At 40.9% G+C, this 21,697-nt stretch overlaps 2 protein-coding genes across 2 annotated transcripts in view; one reads left to right on the top strand and one right to left on the bottom strand.

Moving 5' to 3' along the window:
- T265_02949 (hypothetical protein) overlaps nt 1-21,697 on the bottom strand; it is a gene marked incomplete at both ends in the record, with an annotated part of 25,118 nt that extends 3,421 nt beyond the window's left edge. Inside the window, 2 exons of the mRNA XM_009167328.1 lie at nt 1,990-2,101; nt 21,595-21,697. Coding sequence (XP_009165592.1) covers nt 1,990-2,101; nt 21,595-21,697 — 215 coding nt within the window. The remainder of the gene's footprint in view (nt 1-1,989; nt 2,102-21,594) is intronic.
- T265_02950 (hypothetical protein) lies at nt 27-18,546 on the top strand (the record flags this gene model as incomplete). Its single annotated transcript, XM_009167329.1, has 6 exons — nt 27-156; nt 5,265-5,299; nt 6,085-6,265; nt 8,581-8,783; nt 12,840-12,997; nt 18,184-18,546. The coding sequence occupies 6 exons, from the start codon at nt 27-29 to the stop codon at nt 18,338-18,340; spliced, it is 864 nt and encodes a 287-aa protein (XP_009165593.1).

Here is a 21,697-nt window from a genome sequence, read left to right as displayed (position 1 = left end):
CTTGTGAAAACCACATTGATTTGCAAATGAGTGTATTTCTCGAAAGCAGTGCAATTTGGGTTCAAGTAGAACGGAAACTCGGGGACTGTGTCTATTTGATGAGCCCCAAGAAGGGTGAAACTGGTCGTGGGCTGTGGAAGAGTTTTCAGCAACCTTGTGAGTAGTTTCCTTCATGAAAAAGACACGACTTACATGTTCTGTGTGGAGTAGAGGATAACGAACGTGCATAGTTTTAGAGGTTTGGTAAACCATCGGTGGATTTACGAAACCTCTCTGGAACGATGACCACCCAATCGGTCCCAAACATTTTCCAAGTGCATGGTTTTACTTCTCCACGTTGATAAGCGTGCAAATTAGGGAAAAAGGGGTCTCAAAACTATTGGTAAGATGTCTTCGGTGACTAAAAGTGTCAATGTCAGTTTACAAATGATATTTAACTTGAATTACCAAAAGGGGTGACCAAATGTGTACGCCAAATCTTACACTCATTCGTGTGAAATTTTCCGGTCTGGTTCTTTCATTCTGTGGCTACGATTGTGAACGCAAAGCTACACGTCACTCTTTTTCGATTTACCTACGACTGCCTTCACATCTGAAGTTCACTGTTGCGTCAGTCAATTCAACCCAAATGTAGAGCTTTCATGATCACCCATAGTTTGTTAGCATAGGTGAAGATAGAACCCCGCACAGTATGCTTTTCTTTTCTTCCATCAAATGCCAACAAAGTGCAAAGGCTTTCACGTCATTCATCGCCATGGCGGTCCCCTGTGGTGAATCGATCATTATAGCGTTATAAACCAAATGGCTGAGTTCAGACTGCTCATCACTAGGCTTTTAAAGTGAGGCTAACTACATGTGTAGTGATCTGTTACTGTCAACATCTTACCACTTTCAATATCAATCATGAATCAACTTTACTCGACAACTTATTAACAGACTTCGCTGACTTGGGTCCCTATGCTAAAAAGCTGATTTTTAACGAAACGGTCCTAAATGAGTGGAAGTTATTTATTTAGGTTAGTGCCCCCATTAAACTAACACGCCTATTCACAGCAAAAAATGGGTTCTGCCAAAAATGGCGTGCCTCCAAATTAAACGCTACAGGATTATGTTCCCTGTATGTTGAATAATGAAATGCAATGCAGACGCGTGTTAATGTGAGCATTTGTATCATATGGACAGGTTAAACTGCATATCAATCTTACCTTTTCGTCGGTAAATTGTAAGCAAGTGATGTCGAATGGATTGCTAGATGTTAATGCATTTGTTAATGCGTTTACCTTCAAGTGGTGGTTCAACAATTTGACCTACAAATTTGGTTAAGATTCATTTGAGGTGTCTTATGAAATGGGCTATTTCGGGATGAAGTGGATAAACGTATATAATCTAGAAGTGAAATCGTGAGCGCACGTCAAAAGTGCATTTTGCAAGTACTGTTACAAGGGGCTTGATCGTCGCCCCCGTGTTTACCATGACTCTGAATTAGAATTAATGAAAGATAACGTACGAAAATTCACCGTCCAGGGGGGCAAGGTCCGAGTCACTTTGGTAATAAAATGGGATACGATTTTTGACTTACCGCAAGACAAGTAACTTGCACCTAAATCATTCCGATCACCATTGAGGTTTCTTCCTGTGGGTGGAGCCGTTCTCTGCCGGGAAGCCTCGGAGCAGTATACGAGTGTTCCATCATTGTCTAGAAGTAAGCGGATTCTAGAGGGTTGAGCCTTCGCACAAACAATGTGGGTGGGTTGTGCCACAATTAACTTTGATGCTTCAGTTCTGCCATTCTTCCCAATAAGCGAACTAAAGAAGAGGTTGGTCTTTTAAACGATGCAGAAAGCTACGTCTAAATGAAACCCATGAAGATTTTATGAAGGGTGAGTAAAATGCACGATCTCAACGAAACGCTTCTCGATCATAATGGCTCTGCTTCTGAAGTGTGCTGGTGCAGCCGATGTTGGTGCATAGGATGATGCCATGAAATACCATTTAAAGACAGGTACGATGGTGGATATCCGCCATTCCTCCAACATTTCTGTCGTCCTCCAGATGGTGCGCAAGAACTTCACTAGATCGTGAATAAGCTCCTCTTTCTCCCCTGAAAAACGGAACGGGAAAGAGGCTGGAACGGATGCTTTGCATTTTTTTTTAGTGGTTAACTTGGAAACGGGCAGTTCTTTTGCCATGGATCTGATGTTGCGTCGTCGCTGTGTATGACACCCGGGGCTAGTTAAATTGTTACTCGAATAGTTCGTTACTGTCAGAAGGTTAAGGCATCTTACTCATGAAGGTTTTCCCAAGTTCATTCAGCTATTTTCTCACTAAATATCAAATCCTCGTTTTCCCTCTCTGCTGTTTACTTCGGCCGTTTATGTGGAAATTCAACGCAAATATCCGCCATTGTTGCTGTTTGCTATTTGTCATTAGTGCGATTCATCGAGCAATAAATTCGTAAGTGAAATAAAACAGAAGAGAAGAACAAGTAAAATAGAAAAGCATATTTGGAAGACCAGCGCAAACTGAACGCATTCCATAGGAATAAAATCCAGCACAGGCTGTAAACTTTGCTATCTCGGGAGCTAGTCAACAGTAGTCAGTGAAAAAATTAGGTGTGATACCTAAATGGTGAGTACAATAACTCAGTCTTGCTACTAGATTTCCCACATACTGTGGTTTTTGTTTTGGTGGATCCAACTATTGTATTGGGTAACGACATTGAAAATGTCTTTACATTCTCCCAAGACGGGCATGTACCGATAAAACTGCTTAAACTCTCGAGATACGCGTACAACAAGCAGATAAAGTCTTGAATTTCATAACTTTGGTGATCTGACTGGGAGCAAACCGGAAAATTTTGCCTCTTTTATAGAGGATAATGTTCAGGAAAGTAAATTTAATCCTTAGAAACTCGTTGGCCCATTGATAATCGGGAACGATGTACTGGTGAGATTGTCTATGTATCCTTGCCATTGAATTCTTAACTTTGGTTACCTTTAGTGAGAGATTCGCTGCCGAAAACCATGAAGAACGAAATGCAGGTAAATGGGGGCTAAAGAAGATAATGAACGACACTCTNTGCCATTGAATTCTTAACTTTGGTTACCTTTAGTGAGAGATTCGCTGCCGAAAACCATGAAGAACGAAATGCAGGTAAATGGGGGCTAAAGAAGATAATGAACGACCCTCTTGCGTTGAACATCATAATAATGAGTTCCAAACCTAACACACAACGTGCAAATTTTCTGGGAACCGCCAGTGGCACACACAGCACGTTTTTAACCAGTATTTCCACGGTAATGAAACCTCCACTCGAATAAAGCCAATCAGCAAATGTGCTCTGTCGAGCATGTCTCAACAAGTCAACGTCAGTGTTGTTCACCTTATTTTTAATGTTAATAATATCCCATAACTTGGTCCTGGAGACTCATAATCCCATTTGACATACGGATACTGTACCTACCCCGAAACTCACGTGAATCGCCCCAGAAGTTTACTAACTAATATCAATATGACTTTAATCAGTGGACTAGTTGATACAGAAAATAGTGTAATGAGACATGGTAGAATCTGATAGAGTATATATTGGCTTGTGAGTTCATTGATTCGGAACCGTTAATGTGGATAATTAAGGGACATCTGTGAGTTGCTGACGAGAATTTTGCGATTTGGTGGCTTCAAAATTAGAACACCAACTATTTCTCAGTTATGAACTCTCTTGGTGCTGAAATCTGTTTTCTTTTTGAAAAGGCCACAATGATATAGCGGGATTCAACTTCCGTGATGAGATGGATGAAAACTAGTACAATAAAACAATAATCCCCAGTAAAACTAGTCCCTTATAAAGGCCGTTGGCAACTTTCCCCAATATCACCGTCACTGTGGAAGCCAGAATGGCTCCATTGCAAAGGATAGCTGCAAAACGTGTTGTGAATTACTTGTTCACTTGGTACACCCAATCCCAACCGCTATTATAACCTATGTTTTCTTCTCGCCTTTTGTGTTGGTAATAACTGTAAATTTAGGGCAGCCACAAGGCACACACGATTCTCAAATGCAAGATGTAGATGTGTTTTGTAGTCATCATATGAACGGTGAGGCCCCTAAGAGCTTGCGATAATTCCTTGACAGATCGTCCAGATGACCTGCCAGATGAATATTCATCAAAATTTGCAATCGAGCAAGTTTTGTTGCAATAGTTACTCCGCTTTTGCCGGTATCGTTTTAGCATGAGGTCATCCATATATCAGTCAGTTATGAAGCGGATTTAAGTGTTTCATTTTATTTCGTTCAAATGACCCAGTATATTACTCAGTCATCACTGAGTATTAATTGCGGTGCCGAACACGGAAATGATGACATAATCATTGCAATCTAAACCCTTGAGCATTGTGCGTATTAAGTGTAGCTCGGAGGCTGCTGTCTTCTGGACCACTTTTTTCGTATGCGACGTGATATTTGTGGAATTCTGTTCAACTCACACCAGAGCTGGTCATAAACTAAGTGTTTAGCAAATTGAAAATAATAGAAGAGAAAATCACATGAAATATATGGATTTGTTTGTGTTTCACATAATATGAACAAACATGTGCGTCGATGGTACAAAATTAGGGAATAGTGTCTAGCTAGAAAGCCAAATAATAGTTTTTCTTTGAAACCTTTTGCAAACTTTTCAATTAGTCCTCAAGGAAATTTTACCATGCATTCGGCGCACGAGACCGGAAAGTGTGAATCACGCGGTCTTCATAAAAGATCCCTCCCATAACACCGCAAACGTTTACAAGAAGGCTGGTAATTTGGAGCAAACTTTGGACTAACTGTATCGAGCGGATACGTATGCCATAAACATCACGGTCGTATTGTCTGTAGGGCAACACAAACTAGGTGAGCTTGTCACCACAGGCGTGTTTATTTAGTTTTGCTTCCCGGCTCCTCCAACTAACAAGGCTTGCTAATCAGATAACTGCAGCGTGATTATGATGGACACATGAGAAACTATTTCTCCGGTATTCGACCGTCACGTAAGTGGTACCTTATCTGCTAGACTATCTGGATTACAAGTCCTCATATTACCAAGTCTGACTTTTGATGAGCAGTCGGAATCAGCTTGTCTTATCGCAGATTCTGATATTTTAGACAACGGCGTCCTCACGAATCTTATGCATCACCTGTTCAAATGACAATAGTCACGAGTTCAACCTCAGTGCTTCTTCTTACCCATGGGTTTGAAAGATCCCGCTTTCAACAATCCTTTCCTGTCTCAGTTGCCCTTGCTCTGCTCCTCCCCGAGGTAAACATGGTAAGTTTGCAAAACGATTTACCAGTAGCTCTTCTTTGGAGGTGCAGTTTATTTTACTCCATCCAACTTCTACAAAATCTGGTAACTGATCCTCTTCGAGATAGGATTCTTCCAAAAAAATGTGTTAAGTCTTCACGTGGTCCAAAAACCAGGTTACAGACTTGAATTTGATAGCAAATCCCTTGAGTTTGATTTTATCTTCATCAGTCTCATCTACACGTTTTTTCACTATAGGTTTCTGAAACCTTCCGGAATAATCGGATATAAATAGGGTCACCTACGACTCACAGTTATCAAATATTACTTGGTTGCTAACAAAGTTTTCAGCTGTTATAGACATAAAATAAGACCACAAGCATATTGATACCTGATGCTTCCAAATGATATTTCTAGCAAAGTCCCTATTTTTCCCCCAACAACAAACGGTGGATTAGCAGGCAGCCTTCGTCGGACAGACTGACCTTCTAACGAATAAGGGCTAACTGAAAATACATCCGGAATATTCATATATGTCGGGTTGGGTGTTACACCCGCTGCACACACTCACCTTACTACTTGCTCAACATGTCTTCGAGCGCAGTGCTGACTTCCACGTGACTGACAGACTCATTCAACCTATCGTAACAATCCATACCGGAGCAACCCACTTGGTAAATAAAGACAGGTTAGTCTACTTGCATTCATTTACATTCAAACAGTGAAAGGCTTAGAAATATTCTCGTTCACTCTTTGAGAATGTTCGAAAAAGCTGAGAAAGAACTTTTCTGGGCCGGTGTTTTTCTCAGTCAGGTATGTGCTCTATACTACAAATGATTTCGCTTCAGGTTTTTGGATTACTTTGTGTAATCCTGGCCGGGGTGCGGGGTGAAGTATATAATAATGGATTCGATTGGAATGATTCTAGAAAAGTCATTAACTTTCATATCCTGTTCATGGTACTTGGATTTGTATTTCTCTATGGAGACTGTGAGTTAGCGTCATTTCTTTTTCACGAATGCGATTTTTATGTGGAATATAATGCGGTCTAGCGTGCGGTTTTGACACAGGTAGAATTTACGGTCAAACTGAATAGAATGATTCCACAAGAGTTATAGATTGTTACCACGACCGGGAGGCCCGCTGAGAGACAAAGGAGAAAATGTGATTTCACAAGACGAGACAGATTGACTTCTGATCCCCGACTCATGTGAATTTAATTGGAAAGAGCAGCACTAAGCCAGACACCGAATTAAACAAGTGAGACGTACTGGATTCCGGGTGGTGAAATGCTTTGAATGGGATAGAATGTATTTGTCAAGGATATCAAAAGGGCAAGAAGAGTTTCGACCACGATAACTTGGATCTGCACTGGCGAAAAGTTCAGAGCATCAAAGCGTTGATGCACAAATTTTCAAGTAAATACTAAGAGGAGGCAGCAATCATATATTCAGCTAGCCTGTCACTCATATCACCTTTATCTAGCAGGGAATAATGTGACGCAATGTCACACAGTTCTTAGAGGGCTGACATCATGGTCGTCAAACGGAACATATCTAAAATTAGTATTCACAAAACGTTTAGGGTTTTTTGGGGTCTTCGATTTCAGCATCCAACATACAGCATAAAAGAATCATCAAAAGAAAATAAACAAGTTTTAATTAATAAAGAGACGGCAGGAAACTAATGAAAGTTGGTCGGTCCATCAACATTTTCCTTAGGAAGGATACCGCGATCAGGATTTTTCAGGCAAAGGTAATCCGGCTACGGTTTAATATTTTGTATGCTTCGATTCTCTACTGCAAGACAGGACAAACAATGCGCTGCTCAACTCAATCCTCTGGAATAAAATTCCTCCAAAACAAACCTCTACATATGGTGACAATCTATTCAGTTGGTCCGGAAACTACCAGTCTAAGTTAGGTTTTCCTTTTTTTTTGACAAAACCCAAACTAATTTTAGTAGATACCACTTCTTCTGAGAGATGGTATTTTGCATATGTCATAAGTGTTCAAAACACCTTAATTTATATTACTTATTGCGTTACTTAGAACATGCTTATGGACCGGAAGATTACGTAACTGCCGCAACCATTTGACGCTTGGTATACTGCGGAGGCATATCTAGGCATACTTAGAGACGCATGAAATATTCCTATATTCATATTCGAAGACTGCAATTGCTCTCCCGATCGTTTTTAGGCATGGTCTTGTGACTTCCGTTTCCGACGCCAAAAGTGACACAAATTTCCAAATGTTATTCATGCTTTGGTACGGAGTGAATTGACTTCACTTGCAACAACACACCCACGGCTTAAGCAGCCAACTCATTTCCCGCATACTAAAAAGGGACATGAGAGATGGAAGTCCTGAATCAAGGCTTTATACTTTGAAGGTAAAAACTGCACTCTGAAACGCCGGACTACCTCCGCCATCCCACTTTAATCAGTTTGTGGAGAAGTGAAATAACCGAGCGGTGCCCTCTAGTCCAACAATCCTTCTCCCAGTACAATAGTGACACTCATGTATGAGGTCCCTTGGAGCATTTATCCATGAAAAATGGTCTGTCCAGTTAAGGATACTTAATGTGCAATTTTCGTACAAAGATAACCTTTGTATCATCCACACCTTTAGAGTCAGCACAACAAATTCATAGTATATAGTAGTATATCACTCTTGGTAGATATGGCTCGAGAACATCAGCCAGGAATGACCCTTAAGTTTACAAAACAAGAGCCAGGTAGTCTGTGTTGACGACAAGCTCAGTAATGCATAAGTAATGTTTGCATCAAAACTTAACTAGACTAGTGTTTTTTTTCATTAGATGAGAGTTACTCGGTCACCTGTCTGAAAAATGGATAGATCAAACTTTAATATTCTGCTGCACATTGGATTACTGATGCTCTGACACCAGTTTTGTAGATCTTTTTCACAAAACACATCTACAGTATTGTAGGAATTCATTTCCTACAATAGAAAAAAGGGTTCCGCATGTCTTCAACACTACACGATTACGTCATACGTTAGAGTTAGGAACCAGTGCTCATTTTCCTGTTGCCAACGAAACATCCACTGCAGTAGTGCAAACGAGACTACATGCTCCATGATGAAATGAGAAACCTCTTGATGAGGATCGCTGTGGCAAGCTGAGCAGTAAGGCGGTAAAAGCCCAATCTCTCCTAATACAAATGTATCATATTTCTTCAAACTACATTTATATTTTGGTACAATAAAAGTCGTCATTTTATTTTTCGCACATCCCTGTTTGCTATATATTTTTAATTTACATGAACGTTTGTATCTCAGCTATACTCATCTACCGGATTTTCCGAGATAAACCAAAGAAGTCACTGAAAATTGCCCACGCCGTACTTCTCCTACTCTCTCTGCTGTTCGCCGCGATTGGCGTGAGGGCCGCCTATGAGAGACGAAAGAATGCACCACCAATGACACTCTACAGCATTCACAGCTGGCTTGGGGTTATCGTTTTTGTCGCATTTTCACTACAGGTGAGAGATGCATGGTGAAAGACGGTTATGTGTCAGCGTATTTTACCAAGCCACAGTAACGCTGTATAATTTTGAGATTATCTGGGGTCTTTAGTGTCCCTTTCCTGAGTGGGACGTATTCATATACCGAAACAAATTACTGTCGCTTTCAACGAACTTCGTATGGTAAACCATTTACAAAGTCATCCTATGGACATCATTTTACAAAAACGAAATGTCATCCCAGTGCTACTACGAAAATTTGTGGCACAAAAAATGTAAACAACTCACCAAAGTGAGTTATACCATCATCAGGGATTCGGTCAAAGAACTTCAGTTCGCAGAGGGAATTTCCCGCTCCAGGTGTTCCATACAAGCGGTTGCTTCCGTAGCTGTGGACAACGGCAAGCTAAAGATTGGTTGATTACGACTGGATGAAGGATGGACGCTGTCTAGGCAACCAGTAACAATCTGGCATACTTTCATTGGCATAATATTTAACGCCATCAGATTTTAGACGTACTTAGTTGACTCAATCACAACTGTGCACGAAAGCTCATAGGCATGAGAAAATTTCAGAATTCGTTAATGTGTAACTTCAAACGATCGTGCTGACACATATGTGTATTGTGTCAGTTAGCACGTATGATACTTCTCATTTGTACAATGCTTAGGAAAGAAAATAAGGTATCTAAGGGCCCAGAAAATATTTTCTCGAATGAAACTACTCACGAGGCTGCTGAAAACTCCCGGACAGTCCACATGCGGTGTCACTCCTTCGAGGGTTATGCTAGGTGCATTTCAAGAGTCTCCGTCAACCTTATATTCTACCTGAACCCAAATTGTACGAACTTAGTAAACTGTACTCATTTGCATACCAATTTGGTTTTGACTGGATACTCACCTGACGTTTGCTCAGTTTGTCTTTTATGATATGCGGTAGGAGATTCAGCTGGGAGTCATTTAATTTTTCCGTTAACATTAAAAACTAGAAGTGAGTGTATTTCGTGACAAAACTGTCTTTTTACGTAATCATAAACTTGGGATGTGGTTGGAGGGCATCATAAACGAGAGATTCGATTGAGCCAAATTGATCTGCAAATGAGTGTATTTCTCGAAAACAGTCCAATTCGGGTTCAAGTAGAACATAAGGTTGACGGAAACTCGGGGACTGCGCCTACCTGATGAACCCAAAGAAGGGCGAAACCGGTCGTGGGCTGTCGAGCAGTTTTCAGCGATCTTGTGTGTAGTTTCCGTTATGAAAAGATTACTTAGTACTTCGGCTTTTTTCTCGAGAGCATAAGCCTATCGCCTGTATGTAGTAGCATAAAGCAAGATTCTCAAGTAGTATATACATATATATTATATATAGTGCAAAGTGACTGACAACCACTGAGAAGTGACAAGCATTCCACGTGTAGGTTGATTGGAAAAGTGTGAGAAAGTCATTTTTTATAAAATGATGACTTTTTCGGCAATCCTACGAGCACATACCACAGTGGCTGTGAAAATCTGTATTGCAGCAAATATACTGAGGACAAATTACCTCGCATAAAGCACGAAGCCTTCACACCTCGCTTCAGAAATCACTTTCTGTTGATACCTAAATAGGGGGGGAAACATGTTCGTTCTAACGGATTGCCGTTTGCTTTAGAAACCTGAGGCCTGGTGTGTCAGAATGACTCATCGTAGGTGGATTCACCCGTGTAATGTACGACATGACATTCTATTTCATTCTGACTTGTTTTTACTTGTCAACCTTTTCGTGTGAGGCGCGTAGAGGAAGCTTTTAATTTGCATAAGCGTGACTAACCGTATACATATCAATCTTTTGAACAGAATGATGATACAGTCGACACAGATGATACACTGCTCATGAGGATGCTGAAAATTTCCGAAAGCCCACGACCGGTTTTGCCCTTCTTGGGGCTCATCAGGTAGGCACAGTCCCGGAGTTTCCGTCAAACGCATGTTCTACTTGAACCCAAATTGCACGAAACAAGCGAAATACACTCATTTGTAAACAAATTTGGTTTTGCGAGAGACTCATCAGAAACCCAACTGAATCTCTCCTTTATGATGGTTCTGAGCAACTGAATGTGCTTTGTTTCAAGTAGAACATAGATTTGAGGAAAAATCGGGGACTGCGCCTACCCGATTGGCCCCAAGAAGGACGAAACTGGCCGCGGGCTGCCGAAGAATCTCTAGCAACCTTACGAGTAGTGTACTACGTCTATACACGTGTCCCGACACCTTGAATATCGTACCAACTGAAACATTAGTGGTCTGGTAGAGTACATTCAGTTGCTTATAAACATCATAAGCAAGAGATCAAGTTGGGTACCAGGTTTTGCAAACGAGTATATTTCGCTAGAATGATGATAACTTATCTTAAGGCAATGGAAGCTGTATAATTTCGGTGGACTTACTTTGTTGGGTCTTGTATTGCTGAAAATGATCATAAGCATCAAAACGAGTAGAAAAATTATATATGTACGTCACCCTATCTCAAGCTTTTCCACTTAGGTATCATCTTGTCATGGAGTCTCAGTATGCATCAATTTGTCTGATGGACACGATTTTTGACTGAAATGTGGACAAGTATATCAAGTGCATACTTGACAGTTGATATCCATCGACCGAATGTTAGATCCTGTCAGCGGCTTTCGTAATGCCGTAGGGAACGACTAGCGGGCATGGTTTTAAAATCAGATACAACGCTCCGAGGTTCATTTCGCACTGTGAAATCTTTGAAAAGAAGACTCCGAACTCGTCGGACTTCACGCCGACGTGTGTTGTCCTCTGCCTAATGATTGCGATTCGCTTTATTGGTAGACCTCAAAAAGCTTAAGAAGCAGTGGTTGTATCGGGTGTCTCAGAATACCCAATTGACATTTCTATTAAGGTTTCAGTACCTGTTTAAACAACTGGTGGGACTGAAATGCTTGACGACTGAGAGAGATTCAAGAGATTCGTTCCGACTCTGACTGTGTTTGTGAGCTAGAAACGTTTGTACAGCTGACATGGGTTAACTGACTTACACCGCCCTAGTGTTGATCGAGATGCACAGGATGTGTTACGCCGCACTTATGGTAAAGTACCGGAGATGCATCTCTACCGCAGCTCTTGGTCCACGTTAGAAAGTGTTTTGTAGGATACACTTCGCGCACTGTTGTGTCGGTGAACGTGTGTACCAATTTGGTGAAATGAAGGAGAAACGTCCCGCATGAAAATGCTTAATAGTCTATTTTCTGTATAGGTTTGTTCTGAATCAGTCAAGAAACCTTGCGATCTGCTTTAACCGGTACAGTTACATTTAACTGCGCTCATTTTTGGTGTTTTCTGTGAAAACGTCAGTTGTTTTAATCCACCTTAAGCTCTCTTGTTCAAAGTCCTAGCCTTAGTGTACTAACCTGATATCAGAAATCCAAAACCCCAAGAGCAAGCCATTCTTCTTAAAACTACTCCATAGAAATTACGGGGTACCGCTAGTCGTGAGTCTACAACAAGCATAGAAATGAACGGGGAAATTTTGTACTTCCCTCGTACTTTGCATAAACCCAGTACTTCGCTTGACCTGTATTACTAATGCTCCTTAATTTAGTTGAGCACGGGGAGAAGGTAAACAGAAATGTATGAGCTTTGAGATTGTGATGAGAATGTTTGAGGTCCTCGCTAGAAACACTGCGACAACTGAATCTCAGATACAGATTACCAAGTTAGTTCACTTCTCTGGCATAAAACTCGGAGAGATGAATACCTCTTAAGATAACTTGGCTTTACATCAGTTGATCTCAAGACGTGTCTGAACATTCCAGTAATTCCATCAAAACGCAGTTTAAGGAGATCAAGATTTCTTCGGATAAAAACAATAGAATTCTAGCAGCCGGCAACTAATTTAGCAATTAACACTTATAACAAGCACACTGAGACTAAAAAAGAACCGTTTTGTCAGAAAAAAATGTGACGATTTTTAGCTATGTGCTGTAAAGCTTCTTTGACATTCTGCTGCCATGATCTCCAAAGAAATTCTCCCTTTTCATTTTCATTCTGCCGCCTAACGTGCCATTTCCGCAGTGGATCTTCGGTCTCGCGTTCTTCCTAATTCCTCAAACGCCCATGAAGCCTCGATCACGCTATTTGCCTTTTCATACTGGATTCGGACTATTCCTTCACTGTCTAGTTGTACTGGTATGCCTTTGTGGAATCACCACAATTAATGTCTCCCCAAGAGAGTAAGTTAAAACACAAGATCCACATTTTGACGGTAATTCTTCTACTGAAAGACCACGCTAGAATCAGCTGGTTAGGGCAATCAAATGTAAATTTTTTACTCTATTTATTCTTCTCTGTCATTCAAGTAGCAAAGACATCGTAGAAATATCTAACAAGTTGTAAAGTCACTGGCTGATAATTGAAAAAAAAATAAACCGGAAAAAGGTCATTAACCGGAAGCCTTGTGGTACGGGAGAGACTGAATGGACCACAGAGTACAATTTCTGGCATCAGTTCTACATCTCAGCGCCATCCTGTCGATGATCTTGATTCAGCCATTTATACTTTTGAACCAGTAGTGTAGATCCATGATCTCGTTCAAGTGCTTTGGAATTCGGGCCTATCAAAATGTAAATATGCTGTGTCGAGTGTGAAACTGCGGAAAGCGCATTTTACCCAACTCGCATGTTTTTGTAGGAAAACCGAATGGACATAGAACTGGGGACAAAAGCATTTCAAACCACAACCTCAAGATTAGCGTTTCCCCAGCTAGATATTGCCGGATATTGCTAGAAACTTTGCACGTGTGCACTTGGACCTCATGATTGACATGAAACATCCTTGTCTAAACCAACTTTGATCAGAAATGCGTGAAACATTCATCCATATAAGGTTTGGATCCATATATTTTTGTATGGTTATATTCTTGTAAACTTGGAAAACGACCTCTGATGTTCAGTGCGAAGAGTGTCCCTGATCAACATTTTCGTCCAAGTCCCCAGTATGGGCACCCGACCAAATTTTCTCCCGTAAGATCAGATTGCAACATGATATAAGACCGATACAAATTTAGGCTAAACGTGACCGATCCGTCTCCGATCATAAAATCCCTCCATTACGTGTCCTTATCGATAAGAGCATAAAATGATCTACCTCAACTAGAAGCCAAAGACAGTACTATTAATGAAGAGTCCATTTTCTATCTTCGAAATCATCAGCTGAATTTAGTAAACTTAAGTTCTCTGGCCGGACTCTACTTTCGGATTTATGGCAACCTCCGTAGCTCTCAATCAGATTTTCATCCCGCTGCATACGGTAAAATGTACAAAAACTACATCAACAATACGACCTGAATCATTGGAGGAAATGCTTTTAACAAACCCGGAGAAAACATTCCAGCATCCAACAGGTGTTTTATCTGAAACATAAACCACACAAATGAACAGCTTTTGATTAGTTGCTACAACAGTTTTACGTGTTTTATTGTGAAAAAACGAGAGACCAGCGTGTTCACAAAGCAAGTGTGTTGAAATTTCATTCATATAGTCTTTTTTACCAATAATGAACTGCCTACGCCCTTGTTAAGGCGAGGTTATATGACTTTTTATTTCAAAACTTTCAAAGTGTCCAGATGTAGCTCAGTCGAAATGCCCTATACATATGTATGTACACGAACAAGACAGTTTTAAATTTCTCCATCTACTTACTCTTCAGAAGGAATTCTTTCTTTCAATTAAAAGGCCCACAGGTTACGTATGCAGTTCCATTCCAGCGTCGTACACCAGTGAGGCGAAATTTGGAACCAGGATTTACATTCTCAGTGGAAGTAACGTTTAACAACAGACCAGTACAATCGGCTGGATTTAATCGGAGAATCACTCTAGGTTGTTGAAGCACTTGAAAGTTTGTCGCTCCGCAATTCACATCAGTCATTCAAACAACACAGAAACTCCGATCTTGTCTTATAGTCCAAATTATGTCTAAATAATATAATATATTTCTTCTCCGGGAAATACCGTTTGCACCGCCTAATTCTGATTCCATTCACGGTGCTGCGGTGTCTTCTCAGTAGGTTGAATAAGAATTCCTTGCAAGGACTTCCTTCCCATGGTCTATCGCAAAAAAGCTGAAATTGTGCTAAGAGTGACAGCCCTGTATTTTTTACACAGTGAATTAGCGTTACAATCACGTCCCAGTTCAGTTTACATATAAATATTCCAAAGAAGATCGAGAAGTCCATAAGAGTATGAGGAGTGTATGAAACGGGTGTGATTCAAGAAACAGGAGAACGGGGTTTTCAGCAAAAAATAATGGAGCGGTCTGAGCTCACACAGCAAGAAGCTATGTATAGGCATTGAAAATTTTGCACCCACATAAATCAAAAGTCAGAGATGTACCACGAAGAATTTCACCACTCAGGAAAGGCTTGGTATTTATGGGTAAGATTATAGCAAGACGATTACTAGCAGTTCTTTTTATTGATCTGGAAAACCTGAAAATCTCTGCTGCATAAGCTGAAGTCTTTTCATTGTGTGGCGTGGTATATGACCGCCACAGGATCTATAAAGAATGCCCAGGAGCTGGCGTAAAACATTTGGATCACCAAAACTGACAAGTTGTTTGCTTATCCCCATGAATCGTTGGAATAATTTTCAAAACTGCAAGGGCACAGTTATCTTTCAGACCTTGCGCCTGCTTAGGTAAATGTATGAAAACTAAGGTAGGTATTTGGCACACTACAGATCAAAGTTGCTAGGGTAGGAGCTCTCTTCCGGGAGGAAGCACTAGCTTTCTCTGAGTCGTATGGAACCCCGCACAATCAAAATTTTGAGGCAAGATCTGGACTCAAAAAAGATGCTTTGCCTTTTTGTAAATGGATTAGGAATTTCATATTCACGTTTATTCTGAAACAACAGGTAGCACATAATTCTAATCGGTCTATAGAAACCCTTAAGGCAGGTCGCAGTAGTTTTGTAAGCTCCTCAAAATAAATACTACAGACAGTAAACGCCTCCTTCAACCATACAACTCTCATAACAAGAAACATTTGTTCAGAATTATCCATTGATATAACACATCTCTATGAACACAGGGGATATCTGCTCTGAACTTTCCGTGGACCCTAGGGAGGGAATATGACGGTGACAAACCCTCTATCTCTGACCCACGTTCATCGCTCAACCGGTACGTGTACAGGCTTATATTGCCAGCAGTATGGCTGTTTTACCAAGTGACAACAGCAAAGAAAATTTGAAATGATTAGCTGACTTGATTTTTGTTAGGGCGACAGGAAGTTGGTCTAGTCTGTCTTACAAGCAGTTTTTCTCTCTCCTCATGGAGATCTGTTCGAATCAAGCGTTACTTAGTGAAGAGCAGACCACTTTTTAGTCCCCACTGCTCCATAGTATCACTCCATTTCGCGAACAGCAGGTAGTGTTTGGTATTCGTAGTGCTTTTTGTAGAAAATCAAGGAAACGACATTGGCCTGTAGTTTCCATTACATGCGTGTTTTCGTTGTTTACAATACGGTTAAAAGGTGAGGCAAACAATATCATGGTTCATGAGAATGGAATGCGGTGTTCATAGGAATTTGATAATTTTGATTACCTTTTTTACGTAGTGAAACAACAAATCTAAAATTCTGATAGATCCACCAACAGAAGTCAGTATTTTCTATAGAGGAATTCAGCATCATTAAAGACCAACGTTGGGGGCCAGGTCAACTACTATTAACGACAGGCTGCATAACCCTTCTGTGAGTATCAATTTTGGAAATGCAGGATCTTCTTTCAAAACTTATTTCGGTGATCTGGTTAATGAAATAAGAATTATTTCATATGATGATCTAGACAGGAATAGCTTATGCCAGGCCGAAGCCTGGTCATGTGACATAGTATTTACTGATTTATCGCTGTCTCTTCCGGTGTATGAAACATCATTCCTCACAAACCAGGCATCGATGCATCAATATTCTGCAATAAACAGCTAGAGCATAGTCAACATCGACTGAAGTGAGAGCTTAAATAAGTAGCACATGAATAAATAAATCACGCTATATTTCGTTCTTTGGAATCTACAAGCAAGCCATAGAGAGTTGAACTGAGCCAGCTCAAGAAGTTCAGAAATCACCTGTTTGTTGGATTTATTCGTATATTAACGTGTTTCAGAATCCCGTTTTCTCGCTCATACAACGTTGGGGGCTATACCCTTCCAAGAAATGTAGTCTATTAACAGTAGACTACTCACAAGGTTGTCGAAGAAGTTTAAGCGACCGTATGAGTAGTGTATTACCCCCATACATGTGTGACGATATCTCGAATGTCGTACCAACCGAAACATGAGGTGGCCTGGTGCAGCAGATCCAGTTGCTTAAAACCAACAAAATGAGAGGTTCAGCTGGGTTCCAGGTGAGCCTCCCGCAAAACAAAATTGGTTTGCAAATGAGCGGATTTCACAGAGATCTAGAAACCATTTTGTGGAGTAACGTTGGCCCTCAACAATAATGGGAATAGACCAGTTCATCACAGCACTGGTAGACCGTACAGAAGTCTGGCTGAAACTCCTTGCTGTAAACTTTTCCCAGGAGTGGCTTACTCTGGAGGAGTCTGTCTTTGGGGAAGTGGTGTAACGAGTTCTCAATTTGAATGTTCCTTTATGGTTGGCAACTACTACTTTTGAAATCCAGCACTGGTGGAATGTATCAGCAGTAAAACGGTGGCAATTTTGACTGATATGCCATATTTTACGTTACAAAGTTTTTCTATTTAGTCCGTTTCAGGAAGCGTGAAGCTGTCCATCAAAACACATCAGTCAACTATAACTGATACTACCCTGTTCGAGACACAACCACTCACTGGATCAACTGAATTTACAGTACACAAAATGAATCAGGGTAAATCTGAACGGTGGACTTTTTCCAACTTACTTTGTCTCGCCATGAACAAAGATGAGTCTTTTAAACGGACAACACAGCAATCAAACTAGTAGTCAATTTGACCAGCAAAGTAGGGAAAAATAGAGCTCGGCCTCAAAATACATTGAAGTTTAACTCATTGGCTTCAGATCCATTAGATAGTAATGACCACAGAGACTGACCTGAAACCAAAACATTTTTTGGAAAGACGATATCAGTATCTCCTTTCTGTCACTCGCCACCCGGTTTGAGAAATTTAGGCCTCAGGAAAGACCGAACCCAAATAAAGCTTTTGTAGTGGCAGTTTCGGGTGATGGACATACTAAATACTACTTCTTCAACACCACCTCATCTCAGTTGACAAATTATGAATGATCCCATCCCACTGTCCTAGTTTCTAATATCTGATTTGTCATTTCGGCCACACGGTTGACAGTGCCACTGAGGGAATTCAGTAACAGTTATATTACTTACCTGATACCCACTTTTCACCTTCCTGTCTTATTCACACAGCTATAGTGAACTTCCACCTCGCGCGCTATTCACTAACTTCCTGGGTTTGGTTATTGTCGGATTCGGCGCTCTTGTATTCTTCCTGGTCAATTATGCAGGATACCGCCGAATTGAAGTTGTCGTAGAAAGGGATGGTGCAAGGCAGTATTCAGAATAACTTCTCCAAGAATCTGGAATATGTCTCACGCACAGGGTGCTCTCCGTACTTTCTATTTTTACCAGCTAACTCAACCCGTTAACGAGTGTAATGTTTTTGGTTTCACTGCACATATCTAACATTTAGATCCAACAAACTTCACTGTTCAGTTAAAAAGTACCAACAGTTTGCCAAACCCTTCTGAAACAAAACTTCACCACACTTGCTTAAATTTTCTTGTATAAATTGTTTACCAAAAGGGGTTTGTGCTAACCTGCAGGGATCGATGTTGCAACTCATTTGAACCTGAGGATCAGTGAACGGGACAGGTATTAATTTCAAATTTTTAAATTTTTAATGCCACAAAGGTTAGAAACCCTATTCTACGAATACACTCAATTTATTAGATATGGGAGATCTGCGGATGATGCGAACCCCCTAAAAAGTTGAAGGACAGTCTCAAATCTACTAGATGAAGTTCTGAGGACGTGCAATAATGCTAACTACCTCAAAATATTAACGCGCTGTCGTCCAAGTACTTATATTTCAGTATGAACTTAGCCACCGTATTTATGCACTTTTCCATTCGACATTTCATGACAAGACAAAGGGAGATTATTTATGATGTTAATGGTTTCAAAGACAAAATGAGTAGAATACGGACACAAGAGAAGACGCTGTACTTCTTCACTCATTCTTAGGTTAGATATTTTGTGCCTAAAACTACAAAGTAGGATTGGATATGCTTTTTATGGAGAACACGTCACCCATTGCGTGATCCAACAGGCAGATGTTACATTTAAGTAACAGTCCGCTGTTATTCTACTGGACTGCCAGAGGGCACAGTCGTTGGCTTGTTCGCTGAACTGGGCAATTTGGTTGCAAACGTTTCATCACCAATCGAGGTGACATCATCAGTGCGTAGTTGTGCGTAGTGGTGGGTTCGTGGTTGTGCGTTCAGTAGTGTTGCGTGTATGTTGATATACGTGCTGGTAGCCGGGGATGACCTTTGACCGCGATTAGTTATTCTGTCGGGCGGTTCCATTGGTTGTTCTTTTATCCCGTGTCCTCAGCTCAGCGAACAAGCCAACGACCATCTACGCTACCTGAGCTAACGACATTCTCCTCTATAGAAGAGGGCACAGTATTATTCAGATTTATCTGTGGGGGTGGTCATTTCATGCACAAGTATCAGCTTGATAGTGCCTTTCCCTAGAACCCACTGTATTTACAGGAAAGGGGCATTGACGTCACGCCGGCCTAGTCGACCACTGTTTGGCAACCAGGGTTGTCTCAGCATTTGCCGTATGATTAATCGACCTGTTTTGGCTACTAACTTGCGCTTTGTGCTATAGCCTGTAAATGAAATTGCCGTGCAAGTGGACTGTTTCGCAATGAGCGATACCGTTCAATCACTTGGGCGGAGAGGGCATCCGTCCTAAAAACGGGCTATTTTATGTTCGGCAAACAACAACTCTACAGATTCCAAGGATAAAAATCCACAAGGTTACAGTGAAATTTGTATCATTGCAGGATGTCGGGTGATCCATAGGCACAAAAATCAGGCTATGCCGGTTTTGTTTGGAAATATATAACGTGGATTTTGTTGTTGGCTTTAGTGCTCTTTTGGCTTTTTATCGGATCGAAAAGCTGATGAATCTGGCCCCGAACTGAGCGAAGAATTTTTCGCTGTTTTGGAGTCGTGCACCGTAACTCTCTCTCTCTAGCTTATACATCAAGTCCATCTGTCAACAACTTCAGTGGCCTTTCCAAAGGAGGTTCACAGGGTTTGAGGGTCGTACAGCCGAAAACCTATAACTGAACTAAGAGCATGGCAGTTTGGGGTTTGCGCTTCAAACAAAGGGGAATTTCGATATACCGCTTCTATTTTTACTGCGCAAACTTTTTTTACATCATTCCCTCTGAAATGCTGTCGAGTTTATTTCGAATGGATAGGATCGCAATTATGAGAATTGGTTTGAATCCCGAAGTAGCCAGCCTGCGTAAAACACTCGAGTTTACACGCACATTTGACACTTAAATTATGTAGCCCCGAATTGTGGTTAACTAGGTTAGTCTTTTTTTTTACCGTGGATAAGCTTACAATGTAGGTGGGCATATTTTTGGGTCATTACAGTAATCCTAATCTGGGAAAATCAATCTAGAGGCTAGTTTTTGGAGTGGAAAACACTATCAGTTGTTCCAGCGCAGGCCATCCGGTCGGTATTTAGATGCATCCTAGCTTAATTTTCCCTCCAAATCGAAGATGGTTTTTAAACTCACTAAGATCTAGGCTTCCGTAATCTTCCGCACCTGTTCCATAGACTCCTACACAGTTCTGATGGCCAGTGTACCAGCGGTGGATTCGTTCTCGTAGGGTTGCTCCGAAGTCTCCTCAAGCGAATTAGTAGCATTCGACTTGCCAACAGTCACAGTTGACCAAATTTTTTGGAGGAGTTGTGAGTATGACGCCGTCAGTGGTGTGATATTTCGGGAACTTTTGCGACTGGAAGCTTGATTTTAAAATATAAATTGGAATTGAGTTTCCGGTGTTTTAGGACACCTAGCAGCAAAACACAGTTATAGGACGATTATTCGGCTTCCAAAGTGGAATGCTTCGAGGTTATTTATGATGTGTCCCTAATGAATCAATATAAAAATGCGCTGCTAAATACACTCCCATTGAACAGAGTTTAGTCCGTATAACAAAAATGCTTTATTCAAGTTCACTTTCAGAATTGCTCAGTGACAAAAGTTTTCTGTAGCTAGGGCAATTGCCTGGTAAATGGGCGCTGGAGACAAACTTATATCCGAAACTGCCCATACTGCCAGTGGGGCCGATTATAAGAAGCAAGTCGAGATTAATTTCTCCGAAACTATGGAGTTCCCGAAGTAGAAAGTTTTACAGAAATTTACTCTACTTTGGCTGTACGCTTTGCTGCTTGTCTTTCATGGCATGTCATGGATCACCGCCGATTCCTATGTGCATTGAGTGCAGTATATTAATTGAACACGACTTAATGCACTGTGTAGAATTGATGCGGAAATGCACCCTTGTAAATAATATCTATTCCCAGTTATGTGCAACCAGACAGGAAGTGATAAAGTATTTTCTGATACCTGCATGTGAATGTCCACCATCCTTTTAAGTGGTCTTTCCTATTAAAAAGCACGACGTCACCAATCTCGGTTACATCATAAAGCGCAATGTAATTTCCAGAAAGTAAGATTAATCATTGTTCCTCATCATGACAACCATACGCGATGTCACTTACCGCGATTAGTTATGGTGCCTATACACACCTCTGATTGTGTGGCCTCAACGATGCTTGAGGCCAAAGCCAAACGACGGTCCTCCATATTCAGAAATGTACGCAT

The sequence above is a fragment of the Opisthorchis viverrini genome (genome assembly GCF_000715545.1).
Source record: "Opisthorchis viverrini unplaced genomic scaffold opera_v5_39, whole genome shotgun sequence".
Taxonomy (NCBI): domain Eukaryota; kingdom Metazoa; phylum Platyhelminthes; class Trematoda; order Opisthorchiida; family Opisthorchiidae; genus Opisthorchis; species Opisthorchis viverrini.
The sequence above is the reverse complement of the archived record's forward strand: the minus strand, read 5'-3'. Positions and strand labels throughout refer to the sequence as shown.